The following is a 22297-nucleotide window of genomic DNA, read 5'->3' as shown; positions in this document are numbered from 1 at the left end:
CCTCAAGACCTTTTAGCGTTTGCACTCCACTTGATGCACTTAAACAAACAGACAGTGCAAATCTATACTTATTTTCCACCTTACTTTATATTTTATTCAACAGTTTTAATCCGTTATGGAGTTTGCGTCCCATATGTGGCACCAAAGCGTTGCGCCTGCCTCAAGATTTCTCACTATTTACAGCCACTGGACACCGCGATTGATGCACGTGATTTTTTATGTTATCTTGCCTTGGCTGTGGTGTGTTCTGTGACAGCTGCACCTAGATCTGACTGGTGAAGTGTCATCTGGGGCAGGCAGAGTAAGAGTAGCAGCATTTTCTGTTTTGTCACATGCATCTATCGGATCTTGAGAGATCTTGAGGCAGGTGCACATAGGCTATTAGATAGGAATAAGATATAGGTGGCAAATACGTGTAGATTTGCACTGTCTGTTTGTTTAAGCGCATCAAGTGGAGTGCAAACGGTAAAAGGTCTTGAGGCAGGTGTGACACGCTCTCTATTATGGATTAAAAGTGTAAGTGAGTGTAAACAGTGAGGTATTGTGCCAAGAAGGTTGCACTGTCTATTCGTTCACACAGGTACGAAACTGAGTGGTAGCTGCCTTTAGTGGAGCCTTTACCGATTACCTCCATTGATCAGAGCATTCGGCACGGTCGTCTGTGAGTGACGTCACCTCCCAATACAAACACGCCCCATAGTATAGTCCTGCCCCTGACGATGATTGGCAGCTTTCCATGTAGACATCGGAAATTCAAATGCAATAGGAATTGCGATTCCATTTGAGTTTTGGCAGGTTACATGCGTGACGTAGCGAGAGTGAAAAAGCAGACGTGGTAATTAATATTGCTATTTAAATATGACAGGCTCATAACTCCTAAGACATGGGAAATACAGTTGCAAATGGACTTTGCTTTTTCATTTGAAATTTGGCAGTCACTGTGCGTTCGCAAAAGAGAAAATGCAAACGGTAATGCAGGATTTGCAATTGCATTTGGATTATGTCACAATTTATGCATCCACATATGGAAAACGCAATTGAAAATAGTCCGGAATATCGTTCCATAATACCCAGCTAATGAATGTAAGAATTCTGCAGTATTGCATAACACCTCAGATGCATTTGCCTTTATTCAGGTTGATGAAGTGCTCAGACTCTCTGCTGGAACATATCAATATCCAATATAAAATTGGTTAGTGCCATCAACACAGCATCCACTACCTTCTCCCCTCTATCTAAGGGAAACACGTTTTTTTTTTTTGGTAACCTAGAAGCTCAGTAAGTGAATGTCTCCTTTTAGTGTATTATGTCAAAACTGTACACTGCAAATTGCACTAATATATACTGTATACATAAACCTTTACTATATACTGTATGTTATTAAGTATTTTGACTTCTTTATAACTTGATGCATTATTCAACATATATCAAAATGTTATTGTTATACAGTCCGAATTTAGGCATTATAAATCTGCTATATAAAATCTTTAAGTTAGTCCTTAAGTTATACATCATGTTATATTCAAGGATTTGAAAAGTCATAGGTTCAAATTGGAGTCATAGGATCAGGTAGCGGGTGCATACATGAGACCAAACAAGTATGCAAATGCTGCTGGCAGATCTAAAATATTCTCAAAAGCCATGGCCTCTTCCAGGATTATGGTGAAATTTATCGCTGTTCAATAATAATAATAGTTATTATTGTGTAAATTAACGGCATACATGTAGTTTATAAACACATGCTGATGAATTTAGAAATTGGGTATGAAAATTTGTGTTAAATGGTAATTTACCAGAAACATCCTGAGTAAACATGCAGAGTTTTCATGCAGAAATATGGCCAAATGCATAGCTTCTTGTTCTGTAGAGTTTCAGAAGAGGTGCTGTGTATTTTTCAAGGGACTTGTTGAACTTCCCCATGAGGTCCAAATTTTGCTACTATAAAGTTCTAAATCTAGTGGCTGAATCTCTACGAAGAGAAACGGTTTCTTGTATCTTCTATTGAATGAGCGTTGAATATATCCCTTTTTTATTTAATCAACCATAGCAAGTCCATCTCCACAAGCAAATCATCTGTCTGGTCCTCAGGATGGTCAGATAAAACACTACAATACAATATAATACAATACAGATTTGTCAAGACATGATGAGCAGACGTCTCATTTAATGTACTCTACTTTCGATGTTCTTCTCTCAAATATTTTGTTGTATCATGACAACTCTCTGAAGATTTTAGCATGGTAATGAAAATGACAATATTAATGGATTTGGTCGTGGCGGAATAGACTTGATATGCTGCTGCTGCTGTTGGTTATTGCTGTTGTTGTAGGTCAGGGGTCGGCAACCTATGGCATATTAATCAATGGCATGCGAGCAATCCACCTTATTCTTCAACGCAGAAGCAAGTCGTTTTCTGTGAATATACGAGACTTCCGGTCATTAGCCGCCGTAGGAAAATAACGAGAAGAAAAACAAAGTGCAGAAAAAGGTAAAACTGTTTGCACTACAAACCAGTGTGTTCATAATTAAGATAATACATTAAAATAATATGGTAAGACACACCAATTTGCAATATCAAGCAGCAAAACGAGCTGTTTTGTACTGCTAAAAATAGCTGGGAGCAGATGGCACCGGAAGCCAGACCCATAAAATTTACAAATGACCACACCCACTCTAATGGGAAAAATAAGGTGGATAGGAAAAACTGCATACGGACCTACATTTCGAGGTAATCATTCCTCATAGTCACACAGCCTCTTAGGAGCTATAAATACTATATAGTATACTATAAATATTAAGTGTGAGAATTAATGTGCGCTAGTCTACAGATGCGCGTGGCTCAGGCGGTGCTTTCGCTTAAGCGTGTTTACAGTAATTAGGCTAACTAAAATAAAACATTTACATTTGTAGCTATATTTATTAGGATTATCTTTTTAAATTTTTTTTTTTACTATTTTCATCTGAAAAATATGACTGATGGAAAGATAACTGTGTGTAAATGTAAAATGTTAAAACATGTTGTGAAAATGTTGATTGCAGAATTGAGAAAGGGATATTTATGAAGATTAATTGCAGCCCATGTCTCACAAAGGCAATGCATTTCAGTTCACACAAAAAAGTCCATTTAATACCTACATTTTCGAGAAATAATATATTTATTGATGGGTAAAGATGCAATGTAATGTTTACTTGTTTTTATAAGAAAGCATAGTCGAAAGTTATGTTTTATTTTTTGAAAATGTGTTTAGTTCTTCAGCCTATTTGTGCATTTACAATAATTTGTAAATTTAGATAATTGCTAAGGAAAAATACATTGTGTATGTGTACGCACCATGAGTTCAAGGCAATTTCGCAAACATTACGGATTAGTATATTTCATTCATTCGCCTGACCCAAACATACGTAAGTATCAAATGGCACTAGCTCAATTAAAATATATAGTATAGTAATAATAACAATGTAGATCTTAGTTGTATTTTAAGTGATATTATAAATCCTGTAAACATACAGTGGGTACGGAAAGTATTCAGACCCCCTTAAATTTTTCACTCTTTGTTATATTGCAGCCATTTGCTAAAATCATTCAAGTTAATTTTTTTTCCTCATTAATGTACACACAGCACCCCATATTGACAGAAAAACACAGAATTGTTGACATTTTTGCAGATTTATTAAAAAAGAAAAACTGAAATATCACATGGTCCTAAGTATTCAGACCCTTTGCTGTGACACTCATATATTTAACTCAGGTGCTGTCCATTTCTTCTGATCATCCTTGAAATGGTTCTACACATTCATTTGAGTCCAGCTGTGTTTGATTATACTGATTGGACTTGATTAGGAAAGCCACACACCTGTCTATATAAGACCTTACAGCTCACAGTGCATGTCAGAGCAAATGAGAATCATGAGGTCAAAGGAACTGCCTGAAGAGCTCAGAGACAGAATTGTGGCAAGGCACAGATCTGGCCAAGGTTACAAAAAAATTTCTGCTGCACTTAAGGTTCCCAAGAGCACAGTGGCCTCCATTCCTTAAATGGAAGACGTTTGGGATGACCAGAACCCTTCCTAGAGCTGGCCGTCTGGCCAAACTGAGCTATCGGGGGAGAAGAGCCTTGGTGAGAGAGGTAAAGAAGAACCCAAAGATCAGTGTGGCTGAGCTCCAGAGATGCAGTCGGGAGATGGGAGAAAGTTGTAGAAAGTCAACCATCATTGCAGCCCTCCACCAGTCGGGGCTTTATGGCAGAGTGGCCCGACGGAAGCCTCTCCTCGGTGCAAGACACATGAAAGCCCGCATGGAGTTGTGAGATGGTGAGAAATAAGATTCTCTGGTCTGATGAGACCAAGATATAACTTTTTGGCCTTAATTCTAAGCGGTATGTGTGGAGAAAACCAGGCACTGCTCATCACCTGTCCAATACAGTCCCAGCAGTGAAGCATGGTGGTGGCAGCATCATGCTGTGGGGGTGTTTTTCAGCTGCAGGGACAGGACGACTGGTTGCAATGGAGGGAAAGATGAATGTGGCCAAGTACAGGGATATCCTGGACGAAAACCTTCTTCAGAGTGCTCAGGACCTCAGACTGGGCCGAAGGTTTATCTTCCAACAAGACAATGACCCTAAGCACACAGCTAAAATAACGAAGGAGTGGCTTTACAACAACTCTGTGACTGTTCTTGAATGGCCCAGCCAGAGCCCTGACTTAAACCCAATTGAGCATCTCTTGAGAGACCTAAAAATGGCTGTCCACCAACGTTTACCATCCAACCTGACAGAACTGGAGAGGATCTGCAAGGAGGAATGGCAGAGGATCCCCAAATCCAGGTGTGAAAAACTTGTTGCATCTTTCCCAAAAAGACTCATGGCTGTATTAGATCAAAAGGGTGCTTCTACTAAATACTGAGCAAAGGGTCTGAATACTTAGGACCATGTGATATTTCAGTTTTTCTTTTTTAATAAATCTGCAAAAATGTCAACAATTCTGTGTTTTTCTGTCAATATGGGGTGCTGTGTGTACATTAATGAGGAAAAAAAATTAACTTAAATGATTTTAGCAAATGGCTGCAATATAACAAAGAGTGAAAAATTTAAGGGGGTCTGAATACTTTCCGTACCCACTGTATATAAAAGGTAAGATTTGGGTTTCTCCGACTCTCTGCATTGGCATTTAGGAAAACCAGAAGTATCTTTACCCACTCTCGCTGATCGGAAATCCAACATGGCAGCCACGTGCAACTAGCCCACAGTTAATGCCCATTACTTTATTCACAATTTTTCCAATATCCAAACGATGTAATTTAATGAGTTTCTCCATGTACCTCACAGACAATCTGCAAACCATGCACATCATGCATTATATGACAAATAACAAAATGACTGCTACATAACAGTGATTCTGCAGAAACACTGTGGATGTTTTGTTTAGGCCAAAGAATTTCAATTCTCCTTCACATCAGCATCAGGAACCCCCGTCGCTAAAGTCTAAAAAATGTGCATGCGCTGAAATGAAACGTGAGCTTCAATGCAAAACTAAAATGATCAACAAAACTTTGCCTCTTTTAACATTTAAGGATCAAATTTGTTGAATTAACTGTGATGGACGAACACTTCCAATCAAAATATCTTAGCTCCGTTTGCTTTTAAAGGGGTGGTTCACTGGGTTTTTTCTAGGCTTGATTGTGTTTATGGGGTGCAGTCTAACATGTTAACGCTTCGTTTTTTAAAAAAACGCATTATTTTTCACATAATTTACCTTTATTCCACACCTCTTTGTCCCTTCTCTGAGAAACGGGCTGATCATTTCCTTCTTTTAATGAAGCCCCTCCCTCAGAAATAGGCGATGGGCTCTGATTGGTTAGCTAGCCCAGTGTGTTGTGATTGGCTAAACCGCCTCTAGCGTGTGTCTAGTCTTGTGTGTGTGTGTACCAGCATTTGTGCTTGATAAGATGAGTATATGCATTCATTTGTACGGTTCTCTGTGTGTCTGCATTATGCCAGTGATCTTCTGTCTGTAGAGGTGTGAAATCTCTCCTGAAGGCAGATAAGGGTGCAGAGTCTGACACTGCGGATTAGTACTAGAGTATACTAGTATCTCTCTCTCGGTGACACACAAACACACATGTACGAGCATACAGATTGAACTGAAACATAAATGCATGCCCTAAATCTAAATACAGAAACTTTTAGTAGAGTTCTTTATTCAAGGGTTTAGTGTTAGGGAACCGCCAGGGGCAAATTTAGCTAAATTTGAGAATTAATGAATATAAAACAAACAAATAAATGAATGAATTAATGAATAAATACATAATATGAATAGTAAGGTTTTATAAATATGAAAATATGTAGCCATTAAAACTTTTTTGAAGTTAAAACCTTCCTTTAAAATTAAATTAAATTAAATGTGTATTTATATCTATAAGGTGAATTCAATGCCACATTACAAAAAGCAACATTTTCAACTAAGTATTCAACTTAGTTGAATAGGTATGGAGTCAGAAAACCACAGCTGTGCTTAATACACATTGCTATTCACACTCCACCACCAATATGCCATTTGGGAGAAATCTCCTATAAACAGCAACATCAGCTTGGATTGGTTTAATCTTTTTGGCAACAGACCTTTGTTGAAGTGTCCTACAATTGCACATGCTCAAACTGTTACTGTTATAGCTTTGTTCACACATAATATTCCCAACCCTCAGAGCTGACAAATTACCCGACCTGAGGCTGCTGGCATTTTGCCGCATAGGCCTGTACAGATGCATACTAAAAATGCTGATAAAATTACAGCAGATCATTGAAAAGTGCCAGTTTTAGTAAAATGTTGTTCAGTTTAGCATTGACCATGTGCATTACCATTCATTTCATGGCATGTATTTACAAGTACATACAGCTGGCTGCTGAAGAAGTTTATCCAGTCAGTGGAGTGCTGTACTCCAGTTGTTCATTGACACACATTAGTTAGCATTCTAGAACTTAATTTTATGTCCAGTGCCACTCAGAATTAGGACATTACTGACTGATCATCTTCACAACCCGTTCTAGATAATTCCTGGTTTTTAACAAGTACTCTTGCACTAAAGCCAGGGCATCAGTCTTAGAGTGCACTGTTTATCCATTTTTCCCTAGTATTGCAGATAATCTGTAGCATGAGATGCATTAGGGTGAACTTCTTCTTACTATAATCACTCAGAGAAACCCCGGCTAATGAAAAACGGGTATTCATGAGAAATGGGTCCATATCTCAGCCTACCGTTTTATAAATAGAACTAATCTGAATCCCCTCTGCAAAACTTTCTGACAGACTTTCCAAGCACCGACATGCAGGAAAGTTTGGTGTGTTTACTTTCACTCTCGTGTCTGAACTGCTGATGTTTGAAAAAAAGTGGATTAGCAAATTTGATGACATGAATGCTACGGAATGCTGCGAAATCACTTGTATTATTCTTATTTATTTCTGAAGATTAAAATTCACAATGGCAACAATTGCAGTCTTCAGTGAATGATTATTGGATATAATGAATAGTATTTATTAATATTAATATCTATCTATCCTTATTGATTTTATAAATCAGTAGTACGATAAAAGCCAGTGGTTGATACATTTCAATTAATATTTACAGTAATAACAATTTTGAATAATCTGAATCATAAATATTATTCAGAATTACCATGATTATTGCATGATGACTATATAATATATTATATTATATTAATATATTATATTATTATGACTATAATAATATACTTGCAATGCTTTTTACAAGATAAAATCTAATAATTACGATAATTCCAGCATCACATTAATGAATCATAATGGTCAATTGTCAGATTGCCAAGCAACATTGCAACATCTCTTAGGAATTCCGATGATGTGCAGTCTCACAGGTGTGCATTTATCGCTTTACTTTCTATCCTTTAAGAACTATTCTGACTGACAAGGCTGAAATGCTGAGCTAAATGCTATGAGCCGCGATCCACTGTCAGCAAAGTCAGCTCCCGCAGAGTGTGTCTGAGTGCTGATAATCTGGCTTTAGTGACTCTAGATACGATCTCTCGGAGGCTGATGGCTTCATAGATAACTGCTACAGCGTCTCTTCTGTGTGATTGCCTCTTTATGCTAATGAAGGTGTGCCTAACCTCCCAATGAGACCTTTGATTATCCTGTCTTATGCTGATGGCCTCATAAATATACATGTATCCTTGAGACACAAATCAATGCAAATGAGAGACTAATGTCAAGCACCAAATATGAACATATATGTGACAGAAAGCATTTAAGATCAATTGAGCCAATGAGATTGCATTTACAGAGCAACATTTTCTAGTGGGTGCCGTTTTGATTTCAACAGTGTATCTCATGCTAAATGTATATTCATATCTTTACAGTACAAGAACAACAGGCAGCTATTTGACATTACATTTAAGAAACAAAATTGCAAGTATATGTTCATTCAGTTGAAAACAAATGTGCTTTTTCACTCAAAATCCTCTCTGTGTAGCTCTTAAATACCAACTTTACGTTACAAGCTTTTTTTAGCCTTACGATCAGCTGACTAATTTTTCAGCTAGCTAATTGTAAGGTGTAATCAAAGCAAACGGCAAAAATGTTTAGTTTTACACATTTATAGCATTGATGGATTACCAGTGTATTTAATGATTTCTAATTAGACAACAAATGTAATACCCCAAAAAGTCATTTTCAGGGGAATCATACAGGGATCTAGTAGGGATAGGCTTTTAACAGCTGGGTTGGATTTTTGTTTAACACTTGCCTCCATCACCTTTCTTGTGTAGTTTATGTAGGCCTGTCTTGTTTGGATATGTGTGATATGTCATTTTCTGCTGGGATGGTGAAGATGTAAGCTTGGACAGAGTGCTGATCCAGCTGTCAAATCTGATTTGCCTGGGCTGAGTTGATAGGGAGTGGTGTCACTGCTATACCCCCTTCCTTTCCGGCTGCAGTTGTCCCGGAATGATGTCTCTCCCTGGCGCCGCTTAGTGAAGTGATCGGAAAAGGACCTGACAGCTGGCTAATGGGTGGATTTGCAGCAGGACTGCTTTCGTTACACGCCTTCTTGTCTCTTTGTCTTTTGCTCTCACCCTCTTTCATGCCCCTGCTCTGTTACACACCCGGTTTTCCATGGTGTTCTTACCACACCTCAGGGTTATATAGATCACAGCTATACTTGTGGTTTCTGTGATCCCAGCAATCAAATTTGTCTCTGCATCCTCTCTCTAGGTCATCTCACTGTGTTTCAGCCATAATATCATTAATCTCCCTAACATTTCCAAGAGCTCAAAACTGAATAACACTGAATGTCATATAGATGTGCTCTATGAAACAGGGGAAACATCCTTGATTTATTCACCTTCATATGTGACCCTGGACCACAAAACCAGTCATAAGGGTCATAAGGAAACTGAGATTTATACATCATCTGAAAGCTGGTGCTTTCCATTGATGTATGGTTTGTTAGGACAATAGGACAATATTTGGCCGAGATACAACTATTTGAAAATCTGGAATCTGAGGGTGCAAAAAAATCTAAATATTGAGAAAATCGCCTTTAAAGTTGTCCAAATGAAGTTCTTAGCAATGCATATTACTAATCAAAAAATAAGTTTTAGTATATTTACAGTAGGAAATGTACCAAATATCTTCATGGAACATGATCTTTACTTAATATCCTAATGATTTTTGGCATAAAAGAAAAATATATAATTTTGACCCATACAATGTATTTTTAGCTATTGCTGCAAATATACCCCAGCGACTTGAGACTGGTTTTGTGGTCCAGGGTCACATATTTCAAGGCACGTGTAGTGTTTGAAAATAAAAAAGACATCCTTGGCAAGTGTAGCATCCTTTACGAAAACCCATCTTGTGTCCAAGGCCGCTACTGCTATATCATCCCTTGCTTTTGATAAAGTTCCAGAAGTGAGGCTTTATGCTCAAATACAGCCTGTTTTGTAGCAGTCTTTCTGTTAAGGTTCATATTTACTTTTTAAGAGAGGGTCCATTGTTGTATGTCTGCATCAATGGAACATTCTGGGTAAAATCAATGAATATTTAAGGCAGGTTGTGAACTACCTGTGGGGGTCGAAGGCAGTAGCATTCCCTGCTCATAGCCTCTTCTGATAAGAAACTCAGAGCCCAGACCCTATTCAAAACTTAATATTCCCCAGACATATCTCTCCTTTCTAACCTAGTCTGAGACAAATGTAGATTACTAAAATAAGATAGCTTTTTCTGTGTTATTCAAACTTCTCTCAGGGAGTTTGAATCCGTAACAATGACTGATTGCATCAGCTCACTCTCTCTTATCACACTTTTTGAAATGGTAGGACTTTAATGACCTCTAATCTGAGCTCACACAGGAAAGGACAAGACCACTGACAGCTGATGGGAGCACAATAGGAGACTAGCAAGTGAAATTCAGCTTCAGATATCAGCTAGGGGCCTTGCATTCACTTTCTAGAAAGAATTCATGACTGACGGAACAAATTATTACTCTTGTCAGCCTGGAAGGTAATGTTGGGGCTACGGATGGAATCTTATCGAATCAGAGTTCCTCATAGACTTTCTGTATGGTCTCAGTAATGCCCTAATCTGGCTGTGATGAACAAATGTGAAATTTGTATCTATTGTACATTAGCAGCCATATGCAAAGTTCCAAAATCAATTTTATTTTTTACTTTGACATTATCTTGTAGCTTTTAAAGGTATAGTACTCCCCTTCTGGAACATTCAAAGTGAATTTCCATGAAAAGCTAGAACATCCAGAAAAAAAATCTGTCAATCAAAACAAAAAAATATTTGAAAATTAGTCATTTGCTATCTTATTTGCAAGTGAAATGCGCTTAAGATACTATAATCTATTAGACAATAATTAGAAGCATAGAGAACCAAGTGATTGGAGTAAATGACAGTGCCTAATATGCTCCTAATAGCAGGAAATGTCTACTGTGTAAATAGTATGTTGCATGCCGCATTTCAGTTTAACAGGCCCTGTGATGGACTGGCCATCCTATGGCCCGAGACGATGGGATAGGCTCCAGCATTCCCTCAAACCTATGTAGAACAAACAATTCGGAAAATGAATGGATGGATAGCAGTTGGTAGGCAAAGGCAAATCTGTTCTGACCACATGAGTACTCAAAATCTAATCATTTATGAAAGTGTTAGTTGAGGGTGATTTACCTTTTGATTTTCAGCCAAACAGTTCCCAGAGTATGTCCTTTTTCAAGGGGTTGTTTCTCAATACAGGTTGTTCTTGTTTTGCAAGGTCATATCACAGTATGACTGTCTTGACTACATTTTCACCTGCTAACACCTGCTAACGTTTGCAGCAGACTTTTTAATGCCCAAACAATAAATGCAGTCCAATTAACGCAACTGTAAATGCACAGTTTACCACATGTACTTCAATGCTTCCTTTTATTCAGTGTGGGGTAATTGCTTTTGCTGTTGTATACAGTGTTGTATACATTTATTGCCAACTTTTATTAAGAGCTTCTACATGAAAGGCAGCGAAAGTTGGAGACTGGAAAATTGGTTTGTCTCAGCATGTCATGATATTTAGCAATTTGTAGTAAGTCTTGTAATTGATTTAATTTCATGCTGTCATCTCTTACTGTGCTTGTCATAATGTTGCCTTATCTGACTTTGTTTCATATCTCTTTCTTTGCAGATCGAAATGTTAGAGCACAAATATGGGGGCCATCTCATCTCACGCCGTGCTGCTTGCAAGATCCAGACAGCCTTTCGCCAGTATCAGCTCAGCAAAAACTTTGAGAAGATCCGAAACTCCCTCCTCGAAAGTCGTTTTCCACGCCGTATCTCCCTGCGAAAAGTGCGGGTGCAAAATACAGAGGGCATCTCAGCTGAACGGGCACTGGCTGAAGGCTGCAATCTGACAAGTATCCCCCTTGTCCGGTCCCCATCCCTGCCTACCACAGTAGGCGGCTCCCTCACAGATCTTGAGGATTCCTTCAATGAGCAAGTCCAGTCTCTTGCCCAATCCATTGATGATGCACTTAGCAACTGGAGCATGAAGACCATGTGTTCACTCCAAGAAGGTGGCACCTACCAGTTTAGCTCAGAGGCCTTTAGTACAGCTGGTGGCAAAACTGGGTTGGCAGGAACTGTCCGAGAAGGTGGCCCCATGGACTCTGCCACATTCCATAGCGGAAAAGGCCAAGTAGACAATTCTGAGAACGTGGCCCGGAGTGCCAGCAAGCTGATGATGGCCTTTCGGGATGTGACAGTTCAAATTGACAGCAAGAATTTTCATGTGTCCTCTTCCGTTTTGGAGTCCTCCACCTCTGTTTCTCTTGGTAATTGTGTCCAGCAGGGGGCCATAATTACTGAGTGCCCACAGCAACCTCTGGTTAATGCAGCAAAGGAACAACATCAACAAGGACAGCCACCGGCATTTCCCCAGGATCCAGCTCCTCCACCCCTAGAGCGGGATGCTGAGGAAGTACCAGATGGCGACTTCCCAGATCCTCCTCCAAGTGAGGAGGAGCTTGTGGAGGATCTTCCACCTCTGGAAATGGAGAAACAGGAAGTTCCAGAACCAGCAATTCCGGCAGAGAAAGCAATAACCTCTGAAACCTTGTCCCCACCAGAGGTTGCAGAGATGCCAGTCACCCCGATTGTAGAGGTTTTGGAAGCCAAACGAATTGAGTCAGACACAGCGGACAACAGCTCAGAGCAGATGAGTAGCAGCAGTACATCCACATCAGCCCGGTCGACTTCTGAAGTCTCGTCCAAAGAGGCTTTACAGGCCATGATTCTTAGCTTGCCCCGATACCACTGCGAAAACCCAACAAGTTGCAAATCTCCTACCCTCTCCACTGACGTCATGCGAAAACGCCTATATCGTATTGGTCTCAACCTCTTCAACATGTGAGTACCCTGAGAACCTCTTATCTCCAGTTGATTGTTATGGTTACAGACCTCTTGCTTGGAGTGACTAATGCCAGATATTTTAGACTATAAAACAATTTTCTCTCTCATTTTATCAAGATGTCCTCACCTGCCACTAATATAGCTGCATGAGGGCTGCTCTTCAAAACCTCACCAAATCCTAGTCTCTCTCTGTCTCACTTTGTTGTCTCACTCCTGTTATCTAGTTATGTCTCCAGCTGTGGCTAACACCCCATTCCTGATGCCTGTCACCTTGGATTTGTCTGGCCCTATTAATAGCTCTGCTTTTGTTTAAAGTGCTGTCTCACTCCCTTTTTCCTAATCTCATCTTGCTCCATTCCAAACATAAATACATTTTAAAAGTTGGACTAATTGTCTAATTAATAGCACACTACAATAATTGGATTATTAGGTTTATCTGGGTTGTGTGTATGAGAAAGAGGGAGATATACAGTATAAGAAAAATGAAGGGTGAACAAGGGGGAAAAAAATATTTTGGAGCCGAGCACTAGCCGTAGGCACATATTGTATCTGTTAGTTTTCTACTTACTTCTGTTACCACCATTTCTGGATAGGATTCTATGGCCCCTCAAACTATATGGAACTGTACAGTTTTTGCTTTAAATTTTTGTCTTTTGGTGTTCATCATCACTCTTCAGATATACCTTAATGAATTTGCCATAAATACCATCTCAGTAATGTTTTTTACATTTTGACACTAAATAGCAGTGCTTTCCAAACCTGCCCTAGAGGCTCCCATTTGGATGCCTCTGTTTACTGTCTCCGTTTAAGGACACAGTCATTTCAGGTCTTGCAATCTGTAATGAGCTGATGAGTTGAACCAGGTGTGTCAGATAAGGGAAAGCGGAAAGCAGCATTTGGAAAACACTGCTCTATAAGTAGCATTGTCGTAATGTCAATACCACATAAATGGTGACCACCAGCTATTCAGAGTTAACAAGTGTAAATGCTGCTTACAGCTATGTTTAATAGCTTTAAGTTTAATTTACTATTTATATTAAAGTAAGATCTTTACAGCAGGGTAAGATCACTTCTTTATACTGATTCTTGCATTCCTTACTGTTATACCTCATTAGACATTGCAATTCTCACCACTGTGGATGCATTTTTTTATCCAAAAGGCTAATTTCTTCAAGCTCATTTCACAGAGGCCTAATCTGAAACATGTTGTTATTGAGATTTTATTTTTAATGCAGGACCAGTTTGTTCCTTTATTCATACATAATGGATTTTATAAGGATTAGCTAACATCAAGATCATGTCGGTTTACTAGTATTCATGCATGACTGCAATATGGCAGTCTCCCTGAAGGCATTCAAATATTATTTTGCTGCACCCCCAGAAATCAGATGCTACAATAAGTGTCTGATTTGAAATAAGCTTGTGTAACTTGCGTATAGAGTAACTTCAAGTAAAATGGGATGCTTTTTAAGATGAATGTGATTGTATTTACTGTGTTCATGCTGTATTATAATTATAGATGCTGATACAAAAATTTAGGTAAAACTTTATTTTACCGTTTCCTTGTTAGACGTTACATGTACTTACTATAGTAATAACAATAAATTATGCATAATTACATGCAACTAACCATAAACAAAACCCTTAGTAGTAAGTACTTAGTAAGTACATGTAGTTAATTAATAAATGTACAATAAAGTGTAACCGAAATTTATTTACAGATATAATTACAGCACATTGTAAAAACATGTATGCACACAATAAGTGCAATGTATCAAATGACAAACGTTAGTAGAGAGTGGTTAAAGACATATAATCATGTAATATAAAGTGGGCCCTCTGTTCTGCCTCATATTGTAGTCTATTTTAAAAGAAACTAAAGATCCCACTTCGATAATTGAAGATATAGATTACTTTAACCCTTACTTCTACATTTACTACCCCATGCAATGGCACTTCAGTTATAAAGAAGTCACTGGGGGAATGTTGCTTTAAAAAGGTAAAAGCTTATTCAGATAAAGCAGTGCTTTTTTCTTTAAGACAGATGCACTGAAGACGGATACAAAGAGGAGAGAATAGTCGCGCAAGCAGAGAAAATACTGTACCAGACAGAACAAATTCATTGTTTGCGATGCTTGAAATACTGAAAGAAAATCATAATTATGGAATTAGGGTGGGGGTTAATATGGATGTATTTCTGAGGAGACTGTGTGGCGGCGGGGTCTGAATTTGAGGGGATGCTGTTGCTGCCGTAACAACCTGCTGCTGGAGGAGCTTCTGTTGCACCACCTGTGTGGTTGTGGCGGTGCCTGTGGGGATGACCTGCACCTGGGCCTGTGTCGAACCTGCTGCGGGTGCTGCCTTTTCTTCAAAAAAGTTTCGATGGCATTTTATTTTTCCTCTTACCTTCGTTAAATACATATTAAAGGAGTGTCAATAAACGCAGCACTGCATACAGTAATTACCCAGAAAATGCTATATTGCTACTGTTTTATAAGCGCCACCTGCTTTCAGAGATTGAATTTGCATTTTCATCTGAATCAGAAAGAGCTTTATTGCCAAGTGTTTTTACACACACAAGGAATTCGTCTTGGTGTCAGGAGCTTCCAGTACAGAAAGTAGCCTACAGACATGGTGCAGACATGCATACCTGTATAATTAAGGTAATAAAACACTAATAATAATAAAGAGTAATAATGAAATATTCATTCAGCCCGTCTGATGTTTTTGTTTTGTGCAGTTGCTTCATATTGCATATATTTTTGTTTGTTTGTTTAAGGTTAGTTTGGCCAGTAACAGAGCAAAATAAACATTTATTTTTACATTTTTTTAAGTGTTCATTTAAGTCTGCGGGGCAGGGGGGGGGGCCATATTGGTAAATAAACAAAATACTTAACAGAAGTTATGTCAGATTAAACAAATGGTTTAAACTGCAATGGGGGCTGGATGCTGCACAGGTGTCAGGAGGTATGGGCGAAGAGAATATCCGTCTATAAAACTTCCAACAGCATAATAATGCAGTGTAGCTAACAACTGCACCGCTGAACTTAAGGTGTTGTTTCTTCTTGTTGCCCTCTGAAGATATGGTTTCACAACCTGTAGTAGTTCAAGGATCTTGGATCTTGGAAGCCGCAATTTTCTTAAGATGGCATCATCAGATAGTGAGTCAAGGGGGTAAATTGTGTCCCTATGCAGGCATTTATATACACTGCCTGACTTCTGCATCACCTTCTGTGTCAGAGGGCGTTGCTCAGCACATGAGGAGGCCTCAGACGGAGGTGAATCAGGGGAAGAGAGCAATAGACCAGGACCCTTTGGTGATTTTGAAGGCCCAGGCTGGAGAAGGCCTAATGTTGAAGCGCCAGACTGGAGGGGGCCTGATGTTAGAGGCCCAGGGAGGAGGGGGCCTAATGTTGAAGGGCCAGACTGGAGAGGGCCTGATGTTGGAGGCCTGAACTTGGAAGGCAAAGGCCTGGTTGATGCACATGCATATATACCTCCAAGGATCCTTCCAATGCTTCAGGCCCCAGGATGGCCAAAACTGTCTCTTCCTCTGTAGTGAGAGGAGGAACTGAATTGATACCCCCACCAGTCTTGTTTGTTTCCCTCTTACGTCCCGCATCCCTCCGTTTTGTCACACTTGCGAAGTCCCTCCACTTATTCCTGACTTCTTCTTGGCTTCGTTCGTACCCATAGCCAGCAGCATTTATTTTTTGAGTGATTTCTGCCCAGATTTACTTTTTGTCAGCGTTTGTAATGCAGTTTTTTAAAAACCTATCTTTTTTTCAATTGTGCTTATGTATCAATATTAAATAAGAAATTGTATTTATATGAAATTGTGAAATTATAGACATTGGGATCAGAAAAGAGCACATTTTTAACTCGTAACTCGAGTGTGTATATGTATATAATATATTGCGTAACAAATGAATGCTGCATTATTACTCCACTCCAACGTAACATCATTTCAAAAGCATAATTCGAGTCGAAGAAAAGAGAAAATTACTGTAGGTGGCGGTATGTGCTCATGGCACCAGTCGGCTATTAGATTGAAGAAGAACAACAACAACGTCATAACGACAGCTCAAACCAACGTGGTTTAAACAATGGATCTGCGACACAGGTACCATGGTTTCGGGAAACAGTCGTAACTAGCTAGTTCATTTCCACAACAATGCATCGTACTATGGTGGTTAATCAGTTAGTTACGTCGTTGTACGGGAAATGCACCCCTGGTTATTTCCGACCCGCTCATCAGATTTCCTTCAAATAAAGGAAAGAACAGTGAGAATTTTGAACATATGGTTAAATCCCTCACATGACTCAGCTTCATCTGTCATGCAAGGATTAGTTCACCCAAAAATGAAAATTCTGTCATCATTCACCCTCATGTTGTTACTTTCTTTCTCTATATGATTTTCTTTCTCTTTTGGAACAGTTTTGTCAGTGAATACATTTTTAGTTTTTAATTAATGTGAATTTTAAATTAATACTGTGTAAATAGAATGTTAATTTAGTTCATGCAAATATATGTACATCTCATTTGTCATCATAAATTTAATTATTTACAATGTATCAGCACTCTTTGCTGTAAATTTTAGCATCTGCCATTAAAATGCTAAATGTAGTGGATTAGTATAAAAGCATAGAAGTAGTCAGTATTTGTAATTCTTTCAATGTCATTGTTACATTTATAAAATGTTATTAGTGTGTGCAAAAAGGTAGATGGCATGTAATAAAACAGAACTACCTTTTTTTCCCAAAGTACACATACTGTACTTATAACTTGCACAATATTTTAAAAAACGAGGCACTCATGGTGTAAAATGCTGAATTTTGTTGAAATGCTGAAAATTGTTATGTCTTTGGAATGGCCAAAGACCATCATGTAATATATTTGTAAACAATTTAACAAAAAGTTCATATGGGAAAAACGTATTGTGTGATCTGGTTTGGTGTGGACCAGTGCTTATTTTCAATTAAATGGAATAGGAATAAATATGATGATTTCTTAAGCCACTTGTATATTTTATTATGCAATTTACTAGGGGTGTGCAGTGAAACCATTATGTGTATTTGATAAAGTTATCCGTTTCTACTTTTATTTGGCTACAATCAGTCTTGGATGAGGCTTAAACCAGAAGTACCAAATTATACATTGCATTTATAGTGCACATATAACAAATTTGCTTTGTATTATTCATATATATATATAACTACATTTATGTAAAATTAAGCCAATTCGTTCACCAAATTTTAATGATTAATTTGATCATTCACTTAACCAATTTGTAATATATATATATAGATATATATATATAGAGAGAGAGAGAGATTTTTTTAGGTTTAAGAAACCTTTAATCAATCAAAAGATATACACAACAAGGCACAACAGTATAAAAGATTTTCAACAATACTCACCAAATAAATTATAAAAAGTCATCTTCACAAAACACAAATTAACCATTATTTACACACCATTTGTACATGAATTCAAGCATGTTTCCTGTAGTTTAAAGAAATATATATTCTACTCTTATTCTTGATTCAACTAATGCAGTAAACAGGCTAAGGACATTAACAATTTGTCCTTCAAGAGCAAGTCTGCAAGATCAAGTTATACGCTATACCCCGGGTTCGAGATAGATTTGAGGGTCTGGAATTGTAAAAAAGGAAGGAAAGCGACACCTTTGGGAGGGCAGTTGGATGTCTACTCAATTAAATTAACTGCTGCGGAGCTCCAACTTTGACCTGCAGGATGACAGTCGTGGCTGGGGACAACATGGACGAGACCTCTGCCGTGCCGGGGCATCCGCAGGATACGTACGCCCCTGACCACGACGATCACGAATGCTGCGAACGGGTGGTCATCAACATAGCAGGGCTGCGCATTGAGACCCAGCTCAAAACTCTTTCCCAGTTTCCAGAGACTCTATTAGGTAACCCAAAGAAGCGAATGCGGTATTTTGATCCCTTGAGAAACGAGTACTTCTTCGACAGAAATCGTCCGAGCTTCGATGCCATCCTCTACTACTATCAGTCTGGGGGGAGACTGAGAAGGCCTGCAAACGTCCCGTTGGATATGTTCTCAGAAGAAATTAAGTTCTATGAACTTGGGGTCGAGGCGATGGAGCCCCTTTAATCTCTCAATTTAACAGCTTTCCAACCCGATTGACTTCAGGGCAAACTTCAGGCGACACACTTAACTTAGGAAAAGGTAACTGTATAGGCCCACACTCTATAGAGAAATTCAAAAACTGCAAAAGAAGAGGAGGGAGAGCGGCTTTCAAGCCTAAAATCAACTGCTCTACCACCCTCACAAACCTCAATTCAACCTGCTTGACAATCTCTTCTGCTGATCTCCACTCTTTTGAGTCTAAATTAATCAAGTGTCCCACTTTAGTGAAACCTTTCTTCATACATAACTTAACTATACTATTAGATATATAAACATTTCCTAAAAATGAATTAAAAAACAATGGTTCATTCAAACCATAGTGATCTTTTTCATACTTATACACCCTAAATGCATTCCAAGATTTTAAAACCGATACATAAAAATTAACACCAGATGTGACATTTTCATTAAAAGATGACATCAAAAACTGTTGTTTATCAAGCTCCACAAAAGGATCTTAATACAGCTAGCCCAAATGCCACCCAAGGAATAAATTCTGTAGAAAAAATAAGTCTCTGTGCAGATTTTAGACTCATAGCTCTGACTTTAGCTGACAGTTCAATCAGCCCTTGTCCTCCTTCATTTACTGGCAAATATAAAAAAACAGAAGGTAGCCAGTGAACCCATCCAAAAAAAAATCAACAAAAACCTTCTGTAGCTTTTGTAGTATATCTCTTGTATAGATCTTTTGGGGGGTCAATAACAGTCAAACGATGCCATAGCATTGATGCTGCTAGATTGTTTACAACAAGAACCTTCCCTCTATAAGATATTTTAGGAAGGATCCATCTCCATTTCTGTAAGCGCCCAGCCACCTTTTCATAGAGGCCTTCCCATTTTTTTCCCATGTATTGCTCCGTTCCAAAGAAAAGCCCAGCACTTTAAACCCCTCTGAACTCCAGGGGCAGTGCTGAGGAAGTTTTGGAATGCCTTCTTTCCATTGGCCTAATAACAAAGATGTACTATTTTTCCAGTTGACTCGAGCTGAGGAGACTTTTTGATAGATCTCAAGAGCCGCTTCCAGATTGCACACATCTTCATTTGATCTAATTACTACGGTGACATCGTCAGCATAAGCACTGAGTTTAACATTTACCATCTCTGAAGTAGAAAATCCCACTGTTGAAATTCCACAAAGTTTACACCTCAGAGCAGTTAGCAAAGGTTCAATGGCAATGGCATATAAAATGCCTGACATACTACATCCTTGCCGTATGCCTCTGCCAACTTGAAACGGTCTTGTGAGTGAACCACTGATTTTCAAAATACTATAAATATCAGTATACAACAATTTCACATAAGAAATATATGAAGAACCAAATCCAAAAGCTTCAAAACATTTAAAAAGGAACTCATGATCCACACGATCAAAAGCTTTTTCCTGATCCAAAGATAAAAAACATTAAAATGATTTTCTCTGGCAAATCAAATCAAATCACGAATCAGAAACAAATTATCAAATATTGTACGTTTTGGAATACAGTACGACTGATCTACGCGAATTGTTGTTGATATATGAAGTTTTAATCTATTAGTTAATGCTTTGGACAGTATCTTATAATCAACTCCAAGCAGAGACACTGGTCGCCAGTTTCTTATATCAGCAAGATCACCTTTCTTGGGTATCAAGGTGATAACTGCTCTCCGTAGACTCAGTGGTAAAGTGCCAATATCAAAGCACTCTAAAAAAACTGAGAACAAGTCTTCTCCAATGACTGGTCAAAACTGTTTATAAAATTCTGCTGTTAAGCCATCTAAAGCCGGAGCCTTGCCTATAAGACATATATTTGATTGCAGCAGTCAATTTGTTCATGTACAATGGCTGGTTAAGTCTAGAATTGTCACTTTCCATCAAATGAGGCAAATCCTGAAGAAGTGTTTAAAAATGTAATGCGTGAACAATTATTTCATGTTCATCAGTTGTTTCTCCTCCCTCCGGAAGTTTCAGACGACTTAAAGTTTTTCTGTCTGCAACGTTCTTCTCTAAATTAAAAAAAAGGATGTTGGAGTATCCATGCAGTTAAAAGACGTAAACCTTGCTCGAATCAGTGTCTTTGGCTTTCTCTTCCAAGAGATTCTGGAAAATAATTATTCTTATTTCCAAAACTTCAACAGTACTTCCATCATCCTCTTGAATGTTCAACTGCAAGATATCCTGTTCAAGTTGTCTCATTTTGTTTTCAAGAATATTCTTATTATACGTAGAATACTTCTGACAAACAAAGTTTGACTTGAACTTTACTGACATCCCACCATTGACTCAGAGACTTGTACTGAGATTTTCTCTCTCTCAATGCCCCCCAGAAAAGCGTAAAAGAGTGCACAAAATTGTGATCCTGCAAAAGCTTTATATTAAGTGGCCTTAACTACTATGTACTTACATTTAAATTAATAATTTGGTACAATGCACTTATTGTGTACATACATGGTTTTACATTGTACGTATATTTTAAATATACCTGCATGTAATTACATCTGTAATTAATTTCTGTAATTACATTTCTAATTACACTGTTGACCCATCCCTTACACCAGTGGTTCCCAATCCTGGTCCTGGAGAACCCCCAACACTGCATGTTTTTGGTGTCTCTCTTATCTGACACTCACATTTGGGGTCTTGGAGTCTTCACTAATGGGCTGATGAGTTGAATCAGGTGTGTTTGAATAGGGGGACATCTAAAATGTGCAGTGTTGGGGGTTCTCCAGGACCAGGATTGGAAACCACTGCCTTACAAAACAGACAAGGCTAAGGCTCAGGCTAAGGCTGGGAAACAAATGAAGGCTCTGTAGTGTAGCTATCTGAGATATGCGCTAAACAATACTCGGCCGAGGGAAGGGATCAGAGTGAGTGTTAAATAGTGAGGGAGTGATATGAAACAACTGGGTGCAATCAGTGTTAACAGCTGTGTGCAATCCGTGCTGAGTGCAATCAGTGCAATGAATGATGGGATATGTAGTCCGGGGTGATGTGCAACAGTGTGTAGTGCGAGAGTCAATGAAATCGGAAAGGGTGACCTCTGATGGCTAGCAGATGGAAGTTCATGGCCCGGATTCGTGACAGAGCCCCCCCCCCCCCAAGGAGCGGCTTCCAGACGCTCAAAACCCTTTACGATTCCGGAGGGTGGTGGAGTGCAGGCGGAACAGGGGGAGGGATGGAGGGCCACCTGGAAGTGGAGAGACCGGGCACTGAGGCAGGACTGGCGG

General features: G+C 38.8%; 1 protein-coding gene across 1 annotated transcript in view; it reads left to right on the top strand.

The window, feature by feature from the left end:
- LOC107584743 (IQ motif and SEC7 domain-containing protein 3-like) overlaps window positions 1-22297 on the top strand; it is a 176959-nt gene that overhangs the window by 99789 nt on the left and 54873 nt on the right. Inside the window, exon 5 of the mRNA XM_016271460.1 lies at window positions 11693-12912. Within this exon, the coding sequence (XP_016126946.1) occupies window positions 11693-12912 (1220 nt within the window). The remainder of the gene's footprint in view (window positions 1-11692; window positions 12913-22297) is intronic.

The sequence above is a fragment of the Sinocyclocheilus grahami genome, unplaced genomic scaffold (assembly GCF_001515645.1).
Source record: "Sinocyclocheilus grahami isolate Dianchi unplaced genomic scaffold, SAMN03320097.WGS_v1.1 scaffold62.1, whole genome shotgun sequence".
NCBI lineage: Eukaryota > Metazoa > Chordata > Actinopteri > Cypriniformes > Cyprinidae > Sinocyclocheilus > Sinocyclocheilus grahami.
This window is presented reverse-complemented; position numbering and strand designations above follow the sequence as displayed.